Here is a 21588-nt window from a genome sequence, read left to right on the forward strand (position 1 = left end):
ATGCTCATAGAAGTGTGTATGAAGTACTGTGATAACTCTGAGGATTGCTGCTTGTGGGCAGAGGCAGCTTCCTAACAGAGAATGGTTTGAACTCAGTTTAAACAGGAAGGGCTCTGCTTGTGAAGAGGATGGTGTACGTAGGAGGGTGAAAGAGAAAACACCCTGGAGAGATGCACCTCTTTGGGGTACTCTTTGATTGGAAGTAAGACTGGAACATCAACACATTTTGGCTTGCCAAGGAGGTTTAGAATTTTTTCCTTAACTACTAGAACTTTGAAAGATTTTAAACATTGGAATGATAGAGTCTCATTTTTGTGTTAGGATGATCCCTTTGGCGGTAGTGGAGAAGGAACTGAAGCAAGCAGCATTGGAGTGAGGGAAGTCAGTCTGGGCAGGAGTTAAGCATCTGAAATATAGTGTCAGTGGAGCTGGAGAGGAAGGAGTGAATTTAAGAGCTATTAGTGGAATTCCCTTGAATATGAGGAAGGGGGCACAAGGGGAAGTCTACGATTACTTAAATTTCTAGTTTTGGTGTCCAGGAAAACAAAGGTGTTTGAACTGCGCAGAAACTGAGAAGGTGGAAATGACTTAGTGAAACTCTGTGTGATTATACTAAACAAGAATAGTTATATTGCTTTCTTGAAACAGTATTGTATATCAAACTCGGAAATATTAGATAATGTTGATTTTTATGTATAGGTAACTCCTTATTTAAAAAAAGCAAAGGACCGGCGGGTGGCATAGAAGTTAGGTTTGCGCACTCTGCTTTGGCAGCCTGGGGTTCGCCAGTTCAGATCCCAGGCACAGACCTACTGCTTGGCAAGCCATGCTGTGGCAGGCGTCCCACATATAAAGTAGGGGAAGATGGGCACAGATGTTAGCTCAGGGCTCATCTTCCTTAAAAAACAGGATGTTAAAGATGGGAAAATGGAAGTATTTAACAAATTTGGGGTATGTAAGTGGAGCGTTTTGGTTTGTAAATTCATTAACTTTTGTTTTAGAACTGTATGTTTGGTCTTCTTGCATAGTTAAATCTTTGCTGATGAAGTCACGTTGTAATAAATTTTAAATTGTCCTGTTTTGGAGTTCATTATATTATTTAAAAATTCTAATTATATCCTTAATGGAAATTGTTAAATTTACTTCAGAAATAATGAGGAAAATTCTCTTTTGTATTTCTTGAACTTAAAAAACCGTTAGGTTGAGGATTAGTTTAGTTTCCCTTAAACAGGTGTACCTAATGTTCGAATTAAAATTTTTCTCATTACTAATACAAGAAGAGTAACTAACTTAGAAAATTGTGTGTGTATGAGATTCAGTGCAGGAAGTGCCTGTGTTGCATTGTAGCACAGAATAAGCTGAAGAGAATATTGATATACTTGATGAAAGTGGTCCACAGTGTGAAGATGCTGGTGAGGAGTAAAAAGCAGACAAGAGCAGCCAGAAGATGACTCCTTGCTCTGACTTAAGGTTCTGGTTATTCTTCATTGCTCTACGTGTTAAAGCATTAGTTTATTTTAACTAAAACATAATAATTTGATAATATAAGTTAGCATTTTTTCATAGCAAAGATCATGAAGAAGTTATAAAATTCTCTTGGTTTTTTCTCTTTCCTTTAGATCGTATAATGAAGAAAACAGAAGAGTCTGAGTCACCCCTGGAGTCTGAAATTAAAAGGAAAGTGCCACAGAAACGGCACAGTGGTACATATCAGTCTACTCCTTCTCCTCTGTCTCCTGCTTCAAAAAAATGTGTAACTGAATTAGAGGTGGGTAGAGAAGTTATTCTTTGTTGCTAATCAGATGGTATTTTTATAAATATTATTTTTAGTACTTATTAATTTCTAGTTGACCTTTTTTCGTAGGACTAGAAGAGACCCAGAAAAGTTATGTAAGCAAACTTTTCTGCCTTGGTTAGATCATTTTTTAACTATCAAAAATCTAGACTATATCTTTTTCTGAAAAGGATGTATGAATGCCTCCCTGCAACATACTGCAAATAATTGCTTTCAACCAGAAATTTTTAAAAATAATTTTAAAGTTACAGAAAAGTTGAAAAAATAATTGAAAGGCTATCCACATATTCTTCTATCAGATTCTCCAGTGCCTCTGCCTGTCTTCCCCCCATATATACTTGTGTGTGTGTATTTTTCTGCACCATTTAAGTATAAGTAACAGGCATGGTGCCCATTTACCACTTAATACTTTTGTGTGTGTTTCTTTTTTTTTGAAAAAAAAGGACATTCTATATAACCAGAATACAACTGTCAAAATTTAAAAATTAACATGGATCCAAAATTACCATCCAATCTACAAACGTCATTCAAATTTCACCTAACTAATGTCCTTTATGGGTACAGGATCCAATTCAGGCTCATATGTTACATTTAATTGTCATGATCTTTAGTCTTCTTTAATCTGGAATAACTTCTTAGTCTTCTCTTATCTTTTTTAACCTTTATATTTGTGAGAAGTATAGGCCACTTACTTTCTACCTCAAGTTGGGTTTGTCTGATGTTCCTTCATGGTTTATACACTTTTCAAGAATCCTCAGAAGTGATGCTATAACGTTATCATTACATCATATCAGGAGGCATATGATCATTTTCACAATCCTGATATTAACTCTTCTAGATTTGTACACTGTAAAGTTAATTAATAGATATGTACTCATTTATTAATAAGACTCACTGTAAGGTAGAGCTTTTCCTTATCCCACTTATACTTATCTATTGCTTTATTTATATCAGCATAGACATGTAGATTCTTATTTTACTCAAAAAGGTTGTAGTCTGTAACTATCATTGTTTATTTTGATGCTCAAATTGTCCCAGGCTTAGCCCACGGGAAGTTCTTCAAGTTGACTCCTGTTTCTTTTTGACATATGCCCATCATTCTTTGAGTACTTTCTTAGTTTTTGGTATAACCAGACGATCTAGACTTCTTTGTGTTTTCTCTGTCTCAGCTCTAGAGTCATGCATTTCTCCAAAGAGCCATTGTTCCTGTAAGTGGAGGGAAGCTCTGTGGGCACTAGTTATGCTTATTGCTGCTGGGTGTCATCTCTATAGGCCCTCTCAGTGGACAAAGCTAGGAAATGTGTGTTTATGTGTTAATATTTAATACATATTAAAATCCACGAGTTCACACTGATGATTCCAGTTCTAGTCCTAGACCACCGTGTTTTCTTAGCCTTTCCCACTTTGCATGTTTGTAACTCCCTTCTCTGACAGTGAGAAACCTGATTCCCATCATCCTCAGTGTATTTACTTATTTGCTCAGTTGCTTTTTATGGGATCTTATGGGACCAGTCTCCTGGTATGCCAGCATAAGCTTGTTATAGACCACACTGGCATCCCCCCACTGCTTGGCCCACTGTTTGAGCCAGGGAAAGGCAAAGGAGGAAAGAGGAAAGCTCCTCCCCAGACACACCATCCTTCATCTACTGGGCATGCCAGTTGAAAACCTCAAAATTTTTTTTGATATCTAAAATAAATCTTCCTTCTTTTACTCCCATGCCAATTTTTCTTATTCTTAGTGGAGATAAAGAATAGATTGTAGCCACTCTCTATGTAATTTTTTTCCTTTTTTTTTTGTTTTTTTTTTCCCCCAAATCCCCCCAGTATCTAGATGTACATTTTTTTTTTTACTTATGGGTGCTTCTAGTTGTGGCATGTGGGTTGCTGCCTCAACATGGCCTGATGAGCAGTGCCATGTCCACGCCCAGGATCCAAACCAGCAAAACCCTGGGCCACTGAAGCGGAGTGCGCAGACTTAACCTCTTGGCCACAGGTCTGGCCCCTCTATGTAATTTTTAATTCTTGAAGAAGATTAGTTGTTTTTCTTTTCATGTGTAGTCTGAAATTCCACCCTATGTACTGCTTGTAGGAAAACAGGGTCTTTGATATTTAATGAGATTATGCATCTTTAGAATGTTTACTACAAATGACATTGTCTCATCCAAGCCAGGCTCATTCTTGTTAAATATATTGGTTATTATTTATGTGTAGAGACTGGCAGATAGTAATGTGATATGTGATTCGGATTTATTTTTATTTTGTGAAAGTCTTCCACTGACCACAAGGGAGAAAATGAGACTTTAATCTTTATTTTTCCAAAGAAATTATACTTAACAGAAAATTGTTATGAAAATTTACTACTTTACACATGCTTTACTAAAAGTAATTGATCAGTATTGAGATTCTAGTTTTTAGATTTCTAGGTTGCTATAAATTCTTAATCTTTAGTTTTTTAGCATGAAAAAATTAATACCACATTTGGTTCAGCTCATCTGCATTTTGTTCCTAATTGTCGCAAACAGTTCCATGATATGTTTCTTAGCTGATAGAAGGCATATGATAATAGCTTACAATATATTTCCTTCTGTATTTTAACACTGGAAATTTTAATAGTCAGGGTATGCTTTTTCTGTTTCACTATAAATTTTATAGAAGGAAATATGTGGAAGTACCTCTTTTTCATGGAGTTCTTTTCACTGAAATAGGTCCTGTTTATCTATATTATAAACAGCAAAGTGTTGGAGCCAGCCATTACCCATCTTAATCATATCCTCAGATTCTTAACAGACACAGTTAGCTTATATATGACTGACTCCCACTGTGGCAAATGAGGCTCTATCTCCCACATAAATGAATGTCTTTGAACTTCTTTGGGTGTATTAAACCTAGCTAAAGGTGAAAATATGTCTTTGCTCATCATGAAAATAGTGTGGTTTAGAGTTTTCCTAGAGAATTAGATACTTCATCACAGAGTAGTGTGTAGGTAGGGTTTGTTTATGGGTTTCCCTTTCAGGTGCAGTGGGGCATGGCCAACATTTGCATTGTTTGTATTTCATTTAAATTACTATTATTTCCTTCTCTTTTTGGCAATAGGCTAAAATATGAAAGTCAGATAATCTGTTCCACATTTATATCTAACTAAGTGTTTGCATAGTTACCTGTTACCTATTCTAAATACAGAGGGCCCTATTGAAAGTGCTATGAGAAAAATAATTTCCTTATATCTAGACTCCACAAATAGCATAACTGAATTCTCCTGTGTACTAGCAGAGAAAGAGATGTGCTCTTTTTTTATAATCCACATATGCTGAGGTTGTGCACTGATGTTCTAAGTTCAGATTTGCCCTGGTTAAAGCTTGGTTTTCATTCCTTTTTGTCATCTAGGGTAGATCCTTGAATAGGTGACATGGTATAATAGAAGGGCTTTGTTATTTGTCATGTTGGGCAAAGTAAACAATTTCTTTGTCAGTTTTTTCATTTTTAAAACAAGGAGATAAGACTAGAGCAGTAGTCTTTAGACTTTCTTTGCTTTTATATGTTCTACATAGTTTTGAGTTATAAATTTACATGAAATAAAATATATAGAACTTAAGTATTCGGTTAAATGAATTTTGAAATTTGTGTATACACATATAATCGTATGTAACTGCCACCTACTAGTCAGTCCTCCTGCAGCCACTTAATGACTTCTGTCACCTAAAAGACCTCCAAGAATTTTGAAAAACTACGTATTCTCTTCTGTTTTTCTAAGTTGTGATTGAACATTTTTCATCCCAAGTTTAAATGTTCTCACAGGATGAATAGTTGACACAGTGAAAAGAGTACCATTTTTAAATAGCATGGTTAAATCTCTGTCATATATGGATCTGGTGGGATCCACATCCCATAGCAGTTGGTAATTACCATCTCATTCTGTCATTTCATGGTCACAACAAATACTTATCCACTTATTTCCTGTGATATAAGGCTCAAAGTGTTAAAGAAGTTTTTTTTTAGGTTATTTCAGTTTTTAATAGTACGGTATTGATTAAAACTATATATTGTTACAAGGTTTGATAAGTATTTGATATAAAAAGTAAAATTATTGGAAATATGTCTTTTAATTAGACATTGACTACTTTTCTCAATTAGTTCATGTGTCCATGGATAAATATTATGTTGCATACTGAGGCAAAACTCAACATCTGTTGATATTTTTCCTTCTCATAGATGTAAGTGCTGAAGACCCTTGTTCACGTAAATAAGTACATGAGTATGGAAAGAGTTTTATTATAGTAATATCACTCAGTACCTTGAACTCCTTCTAAGGTATATACCCCAAATCACATGATATTCTACTGTCAAAAAACACTTTTAATGATCTTGCAATTGTAACCCTAGATTAGGCCTTCCTTAAAATATTTTTGAAGCACTGTCTTAGAAGTCAGTTGTCCTACAAAAGTTTTTAACCAGTACTTAGAATCTTTTCATTTTTCCAACATTTAAAATTATTCTTTTGTTTGATTTGTGGTTTTTATACCCCAACACAATGCACATTGTAATACTTCAAATGGAAGACGTGTTCAGCATCCTTTTTTTCAGTAGGAGAAGAGCAATTGTGGCAGGAGATGCCTTGACCTCAAAAGTGTATTCACATCAGTTTTTAGAAAGATTACATGGAAATTGACAATGTCGAAATTGATTCCCTGAAGATTATTTATGCCCTGTATGCCTTAGAAAGTCTTTACGTAGTGCTTGAGGAGCACGCATTCCTTCTAGCATTCTGATGCTAACTCCCAAGTAACATGACATATTCAGGATTTTGTGGTAGCCATGGCGATGATGATGGGGAGTGAGAGACTTAATTTTGAGACTTTTGTTGTTGTTTTTCATGCCATTGAAATAAAATGCCGAAGTCTTTTGTTTCTTTTATTCTTTTGGAAGTTTAGTTTTCTGAACAGGGTGAATATTGTCCAAAATGTGTGGAAAATGAAGAAAATCAGAACAAATGCCAAAGTTGTGGTATTCTTTTTCCTAAGGATTTACAAAGAAATTGTAGACAAGCTATAACTTTGAATGAATCTACTGGACCATTATTAAGAACATCAATTCATCAGAATTCTGGAGGACAGAAATCACAGAACGCAGCAGTCCCACCCAAGAAGTTTTATGGCAACAGTATGGGAAAGGTTCCAGTGGATGTCATTGTGAACTGTGGTGGTGGTAGAGCGAATTTACAGACTAATGGGAAAGTCATTTTACCTAGGTCAAAAGGAGTCAAAATCACAAGCCCGAAAGAAAGGAAAACAAGCCCATCAGACCTAAATGATCCAAGTAAGTATTTTACTCCCTTTAATATTGCCTATATCAAGCCAATATTTCTCACATATATTTTTAATTATGAGTGTGAGCATATTTGAGAAGTGTAGTTTTAATAGGTATCTTCTTGTGTCAGTTGTATAACATGTTTTTTGGGTGGATGACTTAAACCATCCGTGTAGTTGGAAAATAACAACTGATTTTGTTCTCGTCCATTCCATCTTCAATAGTAAAAGCACAGACCTTGGCCCCAGTCTTAGGTCAAGTGCCAGTTGTGCCCAGCTTTGTAACTTTGGCCCAGTTAATTTAATTGCTTTGAATTGTAAGTGGATATATTTCCCACCTGAAAGTGTTTTTGAAGGAGTAAATAAAATAACATATAAAGTGCCTAGCATTGCTCAATAAATTATTTGACACATAGAAAGGACTCATTGAAAATTAATTCCCTTATCACTTTTTTTCTCCCCTAAATCTTTTTCCTCTCTTTAGACACTTGTGCACATGTGTGTGTATATGCACTGTGGTCCTATTTGTAATACGTAGCAAAAGATTGGAAACAGTCAGGGACTGGTTGAATAAACTATAGCATATGTAGTTATAAAAGGCAAAGAGCTGATTTACTATTGTGTAGAGTAATTTCCAAGATCTTTAACTAACTGAAGAAAACAAGGTGCAGATCAGAGTGTATAGTATGCTACCCTTTATTTTTGAAGGGTGGGAAAATGAATATAGGTTTTAAAAAAAAAAATGGAAAGATATGCCAAAAACTAATTTAGAAAAGGTAGTTGGTTGGAAGGGGAAGAAAACAGTGTAAGAGTTAGGGATAGATGCTTCCATTTCTCCAAATAGACCTTTTTATATAGCTTTGACTTTGGAACCATGATTGCATGATTTGGGACATTTTACATGATTATAAAACAAAATTAAATCAGAAATTTAAAAAGCAACAAAAACAAAATGAAACAAACAAACCTAAGTATATATCTAGTTAATGGCTTGAACACATAGAAAATTATTTCAAATGAATTTAAATTAATATTGTGCTGTACATCCCTGATGTGATATTGCAAACAGAATTGCAAAGAAATCAATCCTAAGTATATTCAGTAATATTGTTATTAGTAATATTGGTATTATTGTTTTTAAACACACATATTGATAAAGCAAATAAGCAATTAGTCTCCAGAAACCAAGATTCTTGGTGTTAGAGAAAAGGAATACAAAGGTGCAATCAGAGAAGTAAAAATGCTGTAACTTTAAATTTGAATTAGAGATAATAGTTGAACTTATTATGTATTTTCTCTGGAAAAGAAAATAAATATTTTCTACCTTTACCCACAGGAGATGTATAGAAACAAACAACTCTAGTTCCCATATTTGTGTTTTTGAATACCATTTCCCTAAAAATAATCACAACTCCTCAGAGAAGTGCTGACTCCTAGTCTGGAGCACAAATGTATGAGATAAACCTGGATCATCTAGTCATATCTGGAAGCATGGAGGCAGTCAAAAACTATTATGGACATGTCAAAAGAGCACAGGAACTAAAATGAAAGAGCTCCCTCTCACCAATGATGGAACTACTTGGGTCACAAAAGGACCTATTTATAACTACTATTTATTGAAATACATCAAATATTTTAAAACCAATTGGTTCATAATGATATCCTCATACTCCCCCCAAAAGAAAACTATCCATTGGTTACCTTTGGACATTGCTTAATGTTCCAAATTGTTACTCTGAAAACTGGTAAATAAAGGGGATAAGATTAAGAATTTTTTTAACTTCAGAAATATGTCAAGTCCTATTTTAATTAGTTCAATATAAAAACGTTCACCTATACAAGTACCTTAGCATATTTCTCAGAAAGAACTCAGGTTAAAAAAAAGAATTACTGTATGATAGCTGTCAAGTCAACAGTCTGTTATGATGTTATGATGATATTGATATTTGATGAATATTTTATGATACATTTAGTGTTACATCAATGCATATTAAATATGGTTAATATCATTTGACTCTTTCCTAATGGTGAGGTTTTTGAACTTCAGTTGTAAGATATGAAGAAAACTTGCACTTATTAGGCAGTTACAGGGTATTATTACTGAGCCAAACTTTATATAGGAAATTTAGCATCCTGAGAAGCTTTCCAGGATGAGGGGAACTGGAAGTTAATAAGGCTAAGTGATACATTAAAAAAAACAAAATAAATACCATGTCTACATCAACCATGGAGGTGCCTTAAGTAGTTTACAATTCAGAGCTTAGCCTAGGACCATGTCAGCCATGAATTAAAACCATAAAGCATTTATTTGTTCCCCTCCCCTCCTCAAAAAAAAAAAGTTAAAGACTAAGTATTTCCCATTAAAGTATATGGGAAAATACGTTGTATTTTAAGAACACTTCATATTAGTAATAAAGATGATATTTATTGCATGCTTATGTGCCCTTTATGTGATTCAGTTTCACAATCATGTGAGGTAGGTACTTATATACTCCATTTTATAAATAAGGCAACCTAGGCTTAAGGAGATTGAGTAACTTCTCAATATTATATTCATATGGAATTTTGTAGTTTAGATTTTTAAAAACAGGTTTTTCTGTTTCTAAAGTCTGTTTTCTTTATATGCTTAATCATACTTAAATTTGTATTCCTATTAAAATAGTTTATTATCATGAAGCTTTTATTCTGTCATGGGTGGTCAAATAATATAATGTCCAGTGTCTCAAGTTGTGATAAATCTATGTAGAAAAGTGACTCGGGTCCAGGGAATAGAGAGTGACAGTTGTCAGGTGTCAAGAGGAGGAGGATGCTATTTTAAATAGGTGATGGGATAGGCACCTTTGATAAAGTAGCTTTGAGCAGAGCCCAGAATGAGGTGAGGAAGAAGACATGCTGATCGTGTGGGAATGAGTTTGGAATGCAAGTACAGAGACCCCATGTCCGTCTGCTTGGGCCGCCATGACAGAATATTGCCAAATGAGTGGCTTAAACAACAGAGATTTATTTTCTCACAGTTCTGGAGGCTGGAAGTCCAAGATCAAGTCCTCACCATCAGGATGGTGAGGACTCTCTTCCTGGCTTGCAGATGGCTGCTTTTTCGCTGTGTTCTCATGTAGCCTTTCTTTTGTGCGTGCACAGAGAGAGAGGTCTCTAGTATCTTCTCTTCTTATGAAGTCACCAGTCCTATCAGATTAAGGTCTCACCTTTATGACCTCATTTAACCTTTATTACTTCCTTATAGGCCCTATCTCCAAATACAGTCACATTGGGTTTTAGGGCTTCAAGATAGCAATTTTGAGGGAGCACAATTCAGTCCATAGCAGACCCTGATGCAGGATCTTAAATATGTATTTATGTAGAATATATTCTATATTTTGTACAGAATTAAAGCAGCTGTGAGAACAGTTTTTTAATTATATTATATTACCTTTGCACACTTTCCGCATTTCCTTTGCAATTATGGTGACATTGAACGCAACCCTCACTTATTTTAAGTTAATAAAACAAGAACTATGTATAATTCTACCTCTTGCAGGGTTGGGGCTTTATAGTAAATTTTTGATATGGTAGCTATAGAAGCTTTTTTTAAAGTTTTTATTGAGATTATGATAGTTTACAACCTTGTGAAATTTCAGTTGTACATTATTGTTTGTCAGTCATGTTGTAGGTGCACCCCTTCACCCTTTGTGCCCATCCCCAACCCCCCATTTGCCTGGTAACCGCTAATCTTTTCTCTTTGTCTACATGTTTAACTTCCACATGTGAGTGGAGTCATACAGAGATTGTCCTTCTCTATCTGGCCTGCTGTTTTTGGATGGAATGTTCTATATATGTCTATTAAGTACAACTGTTTTAGCTTTTCATTTAATTCCACTGTTTCCTTGTTGATTTTATGTCTGCGTGATCTGTCCAAGGATTTGAGTGGGGTGTTGAGGTCCCCTACTATGATTGTTATTTTTGATATCTCCTTTTAGGTTTCTTAATAGTTGCTTTATGAACTTTGGTTCTCCTGTGTTTGGTGCATAGATATTTATAAGCGTTATTTCTTCTTGATGGAGTGTCCCTTTGATCATTATATACTGCCCCTCTTTGTCTCTCCTTACCTGCCTTATCTCGAAGTCTACTTTGTCTGATATAAGTATTGCAACACCTGCTTTCTTTTGTTTGCCATTAGCTTGGATTATTGTCTTCCGCCCCTTCAGTCTGAGCCTGTATTTGTCATTGGAGCTGAGGTGTGTTCCCTGGAGGCAACAGATTGTTGCATCTTGTTCTTTAATTCATCTTGCCACTCTGTATCTTTTTATTGGAGAGTTCAATCCGTTTACATTGAGGTTGATTATTAATGTATGAGGGCTTAATGCTGTCATTCTGTCACTTGCTTTCCAATTTTCCTGCATTTCCTTTGCTGCTTGTCCTGTGTGTTTTGGTGTACCCATTGATTTCTGTAGTTTCTTATGCTGTGTTTCTTAGTTTTTTCCTTATTTATTTTTGTGCCTTATTTATTTTTTAGTTTAGTAGCTACCCTGAAGTTTGTATTCAGAATCTTGTGCATAACATAGTCCATTTTCTGATGACCTTTTATTTCCTTAGTCTAAACTGATTCAGTCCCTTTCCTCCTCCCCTCCTAAGTTATTATTCTCATATCTTATTCCAACTTGTGTTGTGAGTTTGTGGTTAAAGTGACAAGATTGTCTTTGTTTTTGGTGTTTTCCTTCCCTTTAGCCTAGTGCTATAGTTGAATATTTGCTATCCTATTATGATTCTATCTGTTGGTCTCCTTACTCTGTGTTTTGTGACCCCTTTCTCCCTTTTTTTCTTTTTTCTGGTATGAGAGGCTTCTTGAGGATTTCTTGTAGAGGGAGGGTCTCGTGGCTACAAAGTCCCTTAGCTCTTGTTTGTCTGGGAAAGATTCAATTTCTCCCTCATATCTGAAGGACATTTTTGCTGGATAGAGTATTCTTGGCTGAAAATTTTCATCTTTTAAAGTTTTGAATATGTCACTCCATTCTCTCCTAGCTTATAAGTTTTATGCAGAGAAATCTGCTGAAAGTCTGATAGGCGTTCCTTTGTAGGTTATTTTCTTCTGCCTTCTTGCCCTTAGTATTCTTTCTTTGTCATTCATTTTTGCCAGTTTTACTACTATATGCCTTGCAGTAGGTCTTTTTACATTGACAAATCTAGGAGATGTGGAAGCTTCCTCCACACATTTCTCTCTCATTCCCTAGGTTTAGGAAGTTCTCGGCTATTATTTCTTTGAGCATGCTTTCTGCTCCATTGTTTTTCTTTGCCCTCAAACATACCTGTAATTCTTATGTTGCATTTCCTGATTGAGTTGGATATTTTCAATTTTGCTGATTCACTCCTCCATGGTGTCCACACGAGCATTCGTGGAATCCGTATTTTGTTTTATCTCTTCCATTGTGTCTTTCATCTCTAGTATTTCTGATTGATTCTTCTTTATAGTTTCAATCTCTTTTGTGAAGTAGCTCCTGAACTCGTTGAATTGTTTCTCTATATTCTGTTTTACCTCATTGAGTTTTTTGATGATAGCTATTCTGAATTCATTGTTGTTTAGTTTACTTATTTCTGACTCCTCAAGACATAATTCTGGGTATTTATTGTTTTCCCTCTTGTCTGGAGTTTTGATGAACTGATTGATGCTGAAACTACGGGTTTTCCTCATTGTGATATTATTCAGTTGCAGTTACAGCCTGTTGCCACAGGATGGGGGTCAAGAGCCACATATTCTGAGCCCTCCGCCTTCTGCTAATATGGTGCAGCACAGTGCAGGTTCAGAGGGTTGAGGGAACACTTTCTCTTGTGAGCAGACCCGGTTTCCTGACCAGCTCTCGCTGTCTGGTCTCCTGGGGTCTTGGCTTGATGAGGTCACCCACATGAAAGGTTAGAGGGCTTCCCTCTAGGCTGCAAGGGCACCAGGGAGTCCTGGGTGATCCTGCAGATGCGCAACCCCTCCCCCGATCCTTCCCTCTCCGAGCCTCCTGCAGCAGTGACCCCAGTCTTTAGGGGAGGGAGCAGAGTTCTCACTTACCCCATCCCAGCTCCTCCGAGGGGGGCTCCAGCCTCTCTGCCCTCCGTCATTTGGCTGCTGTGACTCTCTGAGGATTCCTGTGGTATTAGGATATTTTCTCTTGGAATATGTTTGCTCCTTTTTGTTGTATGTTGGAGGGGAGGGAGTCCCCAGGCGAGCTCACTCTGCCATGACGCTGACGTCACTCCTATAGGAGTTTTAATGTCCCTGAAACAGCATAAAAATAATTGTAGATAGAACAGTAGGCCTCCCTTTTAATATATTTTTCTGTGGTTTTTCATCAACACCATAAATAGTCCATGGACTTTTTTTTTAAAGCTTGTGTGTGTCAGGCACTGTGCTAAACTTTTTACATAGTAGATCGTATGTTTTTGCGACTGTCTTTTGAAATAGAATCATTATTGTCCCCAGTTTCACAGAGGGGAGAAATTGAGGCAAATAGGTAGTAAGTGGCAAAACTCTAACTTTCAAATGTGTGTAAATCTGCATAGATCTTCTAATCTGGCTTGTTCGATTTTTGTGTTAATAAAATACCAGATCTGAAAAAGAGCCAACTTTAGCATTTGCTCTTGAGACTGGACAGCAAAATAAAAAAGACAAATGGAGTGATGCTGTGGATGGTGCCTTTCTGTGACATCTATTTTACTCAAAAATATTAACCAAGCATTTATCTGTGGCATGCTGAAATAGAAAATTGCTCCTACGAGTTTATGCATTCTTCAACACATGATTTTTTAATGCTTTTACTGTGCCAGGCACTATTTTAGACTCCAGGAATATAGCAGTGAACAAGGGAGTGTCCTTGTTCTCTTATACTTTACGTGTAGCAGGAAGAGACAAGTAAACACGCACAATAGAAAATTTAAATCAGTTGATGTGAATAAGTGAGAACCTGTGTGCTTGTTTTAGATTGAGTAGTCAATCAGGAAGTGATATTTAAGCTAAAAATTGATGATTTTTAAAAATGCAAAGTGTTAGGGGAATTGCAATCCAAACAGGAGCAAGCTTATGATGTTTGAGGAACAGAATAAATGACTAGTGTGCCTGGAGCATAAAGAGGGAAAAGTGAAGTAGTATGAGAAAGTCGCAGAAGCAGGCAAGGACCAGGTTGTGTACATTCATAAGCCAGAGTTAGAAGTTAGGATTTGGCTCAAGTACAGTGTGGGTGGCTCTTGGGACTTATGATATAGAGATGGGTTTGGTAAGATTCAATAATGAGTACAAAGTATAAGAGCAAATTACGTTCATAATGCCTTTGCTTGCCCACATTCATTTACTCAATAAGATTTATTGAGCATTAGGCACTGGCCCAAGTTCTCCCAAGGACCGGTTATGGTTTTAGTCATTTCCTGTGTGAGATAAAGTTATTTGGTCACATGGAGTTTTACACACATTTAAAATGCATGCTATTTTGTGAGCAATTTGTATTCATATTCTCTTGGTTCTTTAGATTTTTTGGAATTCTGAAATAGACCTACTGGTAAACATGTAATTTTTGCTGTAACTTGTGTATGTTTCTGTGTGGGTGGTGGTGATGGACTGTGGAATTAATTTCATATTTGTATATTGTAAAAGAAAAAAGAAAGCCAGTTCCTATGCTTTCTTCATTTTTAATTGTTCTCCAAATTTAACTTTTTATCAGATAGAGTGAACTGTATCGTCGCTTATTTTTGTTAAGCTCAAATCTGGAGGAGAACCAAAGCAAATTTGGTATATTTCCCACTTTGGTAATATATTTACATTTTTAACTGACAGAAATGAAGTACCTGAAGTATTTAACCTTTCTTTATAGTCATTTTGTCCAGTGATGATGATGATGATGACAATGACAGGACTAATAGAAGAGAGAGCATATCTCCTCAGCCTGCTGATTCAGCATGTTCTTCCCCAGCACCGTCCACTGGAAGAGTAGAAGCAGCACTAAACGAAAACATCTGTAGAGTAGAGCATGAACTGAGAAGCATTCCGGCCGATTCAGAGATGCATACACTCACATTGCCAAGAAAAGCAAGAATGAAAGACCAGGTACTTTTCACATTTGTTGACATTTATTCAGATTGTCCAGATTGTCTCTCATTTGAGATGTGAAATTTTTTTTTGAGGGTAATTTAGCAGTGTCAATAGAAGAAAAAGATGATTATTCATTAAGTGGGACTTAAAAATATCACTTGTAAGATTATTTGGAAGAACATTAAAACATGTACACAAAGAAATTTCAATTAATTAAAGGCTTCAAGTGTAAAACATTGAACGAAAGAGACACTATCAACCTCACAGTGAAATAAAGTATAAAAAAGTACACTTGTATGATCTAATGGACAGAGAGAAGTCATTTTGACTTGGGTATATTTTACTGTAATATTGTTGTTTTACTATATAAAAAATGTCAAAATGTTCAGATGACAAAAGATAAAAATTACATCAATAGACAAATAATAGATCTAGAGAGGAATGTTTGTAACGCATATTAAATACGTTAGTAACATCTATACTAGAGTAAGAACTCTTAAAAGTTGGAGGAAAAAAAGATAAGCATAGTCAAGGGAGAAAATTCAGATAAGCTATTACATGAAAAGTGCAAATTACTAAAAAAGTGCAAATTAAAGAAAATGAAATGTAACTGTATACTTCATAGACTTTCAGAATTAATACAAGATCAATTAATATGTACTGCTGGCATGAATCCAAGGGAAAGACTACTTTCCTAAATTGCTGATGGAAAAGAAAGTTATGACCTTTTGGGAAAGCAGTGTAAAAAGATTTATTAAAAATTTTTAAATGTATACGAAATGACCCGATAATTCATTCCCTAGACTCAAACTCAAAGGCATCCTCCCCCTCCAGTATGTAAGATTATATATGTAAACATGATTATTGGCAAAGAAGGTCGTTGCCCATTGATATGGAAATGGCTGAAGAAATTATTATATATCCATACCATGGACTATTATGCAGCCACTGACAAAACAAATTAGAGCTATATCAGGGCTGGCCCAGTGGCGCAGCAGTTAAGTTAACGCACTCCCCTTCAGCAGCCTGGGGTTGCTGGTTTGGATCCTGGGTGCAGACCTTTGTACCGCTTGTCAAGCCGTGCTGTGGCAGGCATCTTACGTATAAAGTAGAGAAAGATGAGTGCAGATGTTAGCTCAGGGCAAGTCTTCCTCAGCAAAAAGAGGAGGATTGGTGGCAGATGTTAGCTCAGGGTTAATCCTCCTCAAAAAAAAAAAAAATTAGAGCTATATCAGTGACTTTTAGGATTTCTACATGATGCCATTGAATGGGAATACCAAGATGCAGAATTATGTGTGTATTTTCTTATTTTTGTGAAAAGAACTTTTTAAAAATTTTTTGCTGAGGGAAATTCTCCCTGAGCTAACATCTGTTGCCATTCTTCCTCTATTTTGTATGTGGGTCACAGTTGCAGCATGGCCACTGACAAGTGGTGTAGGTCCGCACTCAGGAACCAAACCTGGGCCACCAAAGCAGAATGAGCCCAACTTAATCACTGGCCCTCAGGGCTGGCCCCAAAATAACTTTCTTTAAAGTAAAAAACTTGTATTTTAAAAAATTGTGTGTATGTACACATATATATGACAGAGATTATAGGAGTAATAAAAATATGGAAACATACATACTTGGTTGTTAAGATGGGAACTTTAAGAAATGAAAAACAAGTAACTATAAGGATAACAGAAAAAACAAGGATTAATATTTTTGCTATAATCTTAGGGAATGCCTTTCCAAACATTTCAGCACAGAGAAAATAGTAAATGAAAAGATGAATTAGATTTGATTAAATGAAAAGTATAAAATAGTGTACCAAAAAATCATAAACAGAATTTGATAGGTAAATACAAATAGGGAAAAAGTAGTGAACTACAGACAGTGTGAATTGGTTCTTTATATATTTTCAATTTCTTAAAAAATCAAAAAATAGAAGCAAACCATTGAAAAATGAGTAAAGGAAATGAATAGAGTTCAAAAAAGATAGTAAAGTACTGAAAATGAAATTAAAACTAAATATTTTGTTAAGTGTCATATTGCTAAAAATTTTTAAAGTATAGTAGTATGTCACATTTTGTCACATTGGCTAGTGTTTGGAGAAATGGAATGTTGGATGTGTAAATTGGTCTAACTATGCTGGAGGGCAATTTGACAGTGATTATATATACCAGGATTTAGCTGCAGAAATGCTTGTTGGAGAACAGTGTGTCGTGGGAAACGATCTGAAAGAACTCAGATGTCCAGCATGAGAGGATTCAGTTAAATAAATAGTGGATTTCCATCTGATGAGATTCATGGGTCAGCAGTTTTCAGACTGGCACACTAAAGAGTAAGGGTTCCCCAGTGCTCTTTTAGAGGCTTCCTGGAGAATGTGGACCACCCACGTTCTCGACACAGTCCCTCTACTGTAGAGTCAGCCGGATCAGGCCTTAAATTACCTATTTTATTTTTGAACTAAATAGCATCTCATTTGAAGAAAGAATTCTAAAGCAAAGAAAGAATTCTAAAGCTAAAAAAGGTTTTAAATCTCTCTACTAGATTTCTATTAGTAATCTGGGAAAATATTCATGATAAATCTGTTAAGCCTGAAAAATTAGTTGACAGAAATGAATACGTTTATATTTAATTTATATAGGTATAAACCACATTTCGTTTCAATATGTATTTTTTCCTGTGACATCGATCACACAAACGTCTCTAGAGAGATAATGAAATAGTGCCTATCTCTGTGCAGTGGACATTTTTTCCCTCTTATTTTCTGTCAAGATCATGTTGTGGTCTTATGATGGCAATAAAGTCTATAGCATGATAACTTTGATTACTTTCACTTTATACACATAAAATATGATTGATTTGCATTTGGAAGTGACTGTAAAATATTAATTTAACAGATTAAGTACAGTCATACATCACTTAATGATGGGGATGCATTCTGAGAAATGCACCATTAGGTGATTTTGTCATTGTGTGAACATCAGAGTGTACTTACACAAACCTAGATGGTGTAGCCTACTACACACTTAGGTTATATGATACTAACCTTTGGGACCATCGTTGTATATGTAGTCCATTGTATCATTGTTGACCAAAACATTACTCGACTCATGACTAGTTTAAAATTGTTAAATATATAAACAAGCATCCTTTTGTAATGCAAATAACCATTCCCCTAAATTACCTGTTTCCTAAAGAATTGCTGATTTAATCCAAGTACAGTCATGTGCTGCATAATGACATTTCAGTCAACATTCACCACGTATATGACAGTGGTCCCATAAGACTAGTACCATACATCCTAGGTGTGTAGTAGCCTATACCATAAAGGTTTGTGAAAGTGCACTCCACAATGTTCGCACGATGATGGAATCACTTAATGATGCATTTCCCAGAACTACTTCCGTCGTTGAGGAACGTGTGGCTGTTCTACAACCACTACCACTGTTACCAGCTAACCTTTATCCAACATTTTAGTGGGCGTGAAGCACTGTGCTAACCTGCTTGTATGCATTAGCTCATGTCAATAGATACTACTCTTACTCTTCATATTTTACAGTTTAGGAAACCAAAACTTAAAGAGTTAAGTTTTACAAGATCAGATCCTTAAGTGATAATAGCTGCGATTGGAACCCAGGCAGTCTGATTCCTGGAGTGCCATTCCTCACTGCTGAGCTATTACTCAAGTATTATTATTTCAAGTAATAACTAGGCAAAGTTTAGCTAGGTAAAATAGAAGGGGTTTACTTTTACATAAAATCAGTGTTTTTACCTCATCTACCACTGTTGAAGTAAAATCGATCTTATATTTTGATAATTACATTTCTTATATTGGATCTTTTTTGCATATGTGTAGTTAGTTTGCAATCTTGTTTTAGTAACTTATTAAGTGAAAATTTTCTTTTTCAGTTTGGTAATTCTATTATCAACACACCTCTAAAACGTCGCAAAGTGATTTCTCAAGAAACTTTAGTTGATCCTGTCTCTTTAAAATGCCAAAGTCGTGTTGACCTTGTCACTTTAAACTGTCGAAGTATACGAGTAGGAACACTCTTCCGGCTATTAATAGAGCCTGTAATTGTAAGTACATTCTTAAGCGCTTTACCACCTTATAGGATTCAAAATTACATGGCTAAGGGTCATTTGTAGTATTTTAAAATTTGTATTTTAAAATATTTAATTTAATAGGATATTAAATTATTTTAAGATTTCAGATTGCTTTGAGTATATAAACAATTATAAATAGCTCCTCACCATAAAAATCAGTGGATAAAAAATTTATGATAATGTAATGTTCAAGATAGGGACATATTCATCATGGGAAGATACTTAGTATTCTCACTGAGTTAGAAAACCTTCCAATATGATACTTTTTACTCTCATGCCAGCTCAATGCATGAAAAAAGTATTAAAGAACTAGAATGAGAGAGAGAAGAATCAAAAAACTATTGGAGTCTTGCAGTATTAAGACTCCTAGGACTGCATTATTGGACTGCAGTAGCCGCCCAAGAGGCCTTCTGCTTTTGTACTGGTTCAGTGTCCACAAAGCCCACAGAACTTTCTGTCGTCCCTTTATCTTACTTGTCATACCTGTGTACTTAGTGTTTGTTCTACTGCCACCAAGACCATTCAAGTGTGTATTTTCTATTTGAAACTTTAATGTAATCTCTTTAGCCTTCTTAGTCGTTATTTTTCTTCTTTCTAATATGTTTTACATATTGTTGGTAGATTAATCTTCTATAACACTGCACTTATTTTGTAAGCCTTCATTTTCTAATGCCTTAACTTGTTGTCCCTGACCATCTGTTTCCAACTATTCTTTCAAAGTCTGTCTCCTCTTATTGTCCTTTATATATACATAAAGCAGTATTTTTAAGAAACACATTATATCACATCAGGAAAGTTAAAACATAGTTTTACTATTTAAATTATGGTAAAAACTATTTCTTTCCTAGGATTCATGGTTCTAGGATACAACATGAACAAAAGGGAAAAAAACTTTATAGCTTAGTTTATAGGAGAAAATGAAATGTGGACCTGATTTCTTATCAGAGCAAAGCTGTATGGGAAACTAGCATTTTTTTTCTTTTTTGTCAAAAAACTCCAGCTTCTCGTGATATAAAAACTTTAAGTACTCCAGAGATTTAAAGCAAATTGTATGTAGACTATTTATTCATTATTGCCAAATAACATTGTGATGGACATCAGGGTTTTCAAGGATTGTGAAACTTTTGTTTTGTTACAAGCCTTCATGGGACTGATTCTTTTTCCTGATTTCTGTCAATTAACTTAAAATGTCATTCTATGTCACTATTCCTCAGAAATTTCCAGGAGTACCCTATAGGTATTATGGCTTTCCCCCACATTAACACCATTATTCAGAACTTGTCAGTATGATTAAGGTTTTTCTGGTAATTTAGACATTTAGTTGGAAGTTGCATGTTTAGTCCCAAGGCTGTCTAGCAAGAATTACATTAAAATTTGAATGAAATTTTTTTTCCTGAAAGTTACAGGTTACAATATATCTGATCTAGTGAAGAAAAACTAACTTTGTGAATTTACTTTAAGAAATAAAAGGCAGTGTGTGTAATGTAAAATGTGTTGATACAAGTTTTTTTTAATTAAAATGTTAAATGAACTATTTCAGCCAAGAAGTATTCTGTTTATAATGTGGTGGAAGTGTGCTCTCTGTGGTATTAGCCTTCCTTGTACCATGGGATTTTCCCAAAAAACATTCTTTGATGGAGTATAGTGGATCTGTAATTTCTTTAGACAGTGTATTAAGAAGATGATTTGACATTTTCTTCTTGAACTATAGTGAAATGATTTATCTGCCATGTCATTATTAATCTGAGAAATAGATTTTAATTGTTTTATAAAAATGTCAGTCGTTTATTATTAGGTAATTTAATTACTTTTTTAGGTTTTTTTTTTTTTTTAATGCTTATTGGTAAAGAAGATTGGCCCTGAGCTAACATCTGTTGCCAATCTTTCTCTTTTTTTTTTTTTTTCTCTTCTCCGCAAAGCCCCAGTCCATAGTTGTATATCCTAGTCATTCTAGTTCTTCTATGTGGGATGCCTCCACAGCATGGCTTGAAGAGCAGAGTATAGGTCTGCACCCAGGATCTGAACTGGCAAACCCTGGCCGCTGAAGTGGAGCACGCAAACTTAACCACTCGGCCACAGGGCTGGCCCCAATTTAATTATTTTAAATTCACTTAGTGTTAGAATTGGCACTGTTTAGAAGTGCCAATTTTATTTAAATATAAATACTTTGATTTAAATATTTTGTTTAAGGAAAATGGCCAACATTTATTAGGAATATCATATATGTCCAAATAGGGTGTTGTCTCTCATTTTTCCAATGAAAAAATTGAGAAGATAGAAAATCAAGGTTTTCGGCCAACTTAAATTTAGAAACTCTTGGGGATGTAGGTGAAATA

The 21588-nt window shown here is 35.2% G+C and overlaps 1 protein-coding gene across 5 annotated transcripts in view; it reads left to right on the forward strand.

Annotated features, from left to right (window-relative positions):
- SENP6 (SUMO specific peptidase 6) overlaps positions 1 to 21588 on the forward strand; it is a 117435-nt gene that overhangs the window by 66626 nt on the left and 29221 nt on the right. For all 5 annotated transcript variants that reach the window (XM_070558972.1, XM_070558973.1, XM_070558976.1 and 2 more), the window contains 4 exons: positions 1620 to 1768; positions 6814 to 7108; positions 14940 to 15172; positions 19055 to 19225. In XM_070558972.1, coding sequence (XP_070415073.1) covers positions 1620 to 1768; positions 6814 to 7108; positions 14940 to 15172; positions 19055 to 19225 — 848 coding nt within the window. The remainder of the gene's footprint in view (positions 1 to 1619; positions 1769 to 6813; positions 7109 to 14939; positions 15173 to 19054; positions 19226 to 21588) is intronic.

This window comes from Equus przewalskii, chromosome 9 (assembly GCF_037783145.1).
Source record: "Equus przewalskii isolate Varuska chromosome 9, EquPr2, whole genome shotgun sequence".
In the NCBI taxonomy this organism is placed as follows: Eukaryota; Metazoa; Chordata; class Mammalia; order Perissodactyla; family Equidae; genus Equus; species Equus przewalskii.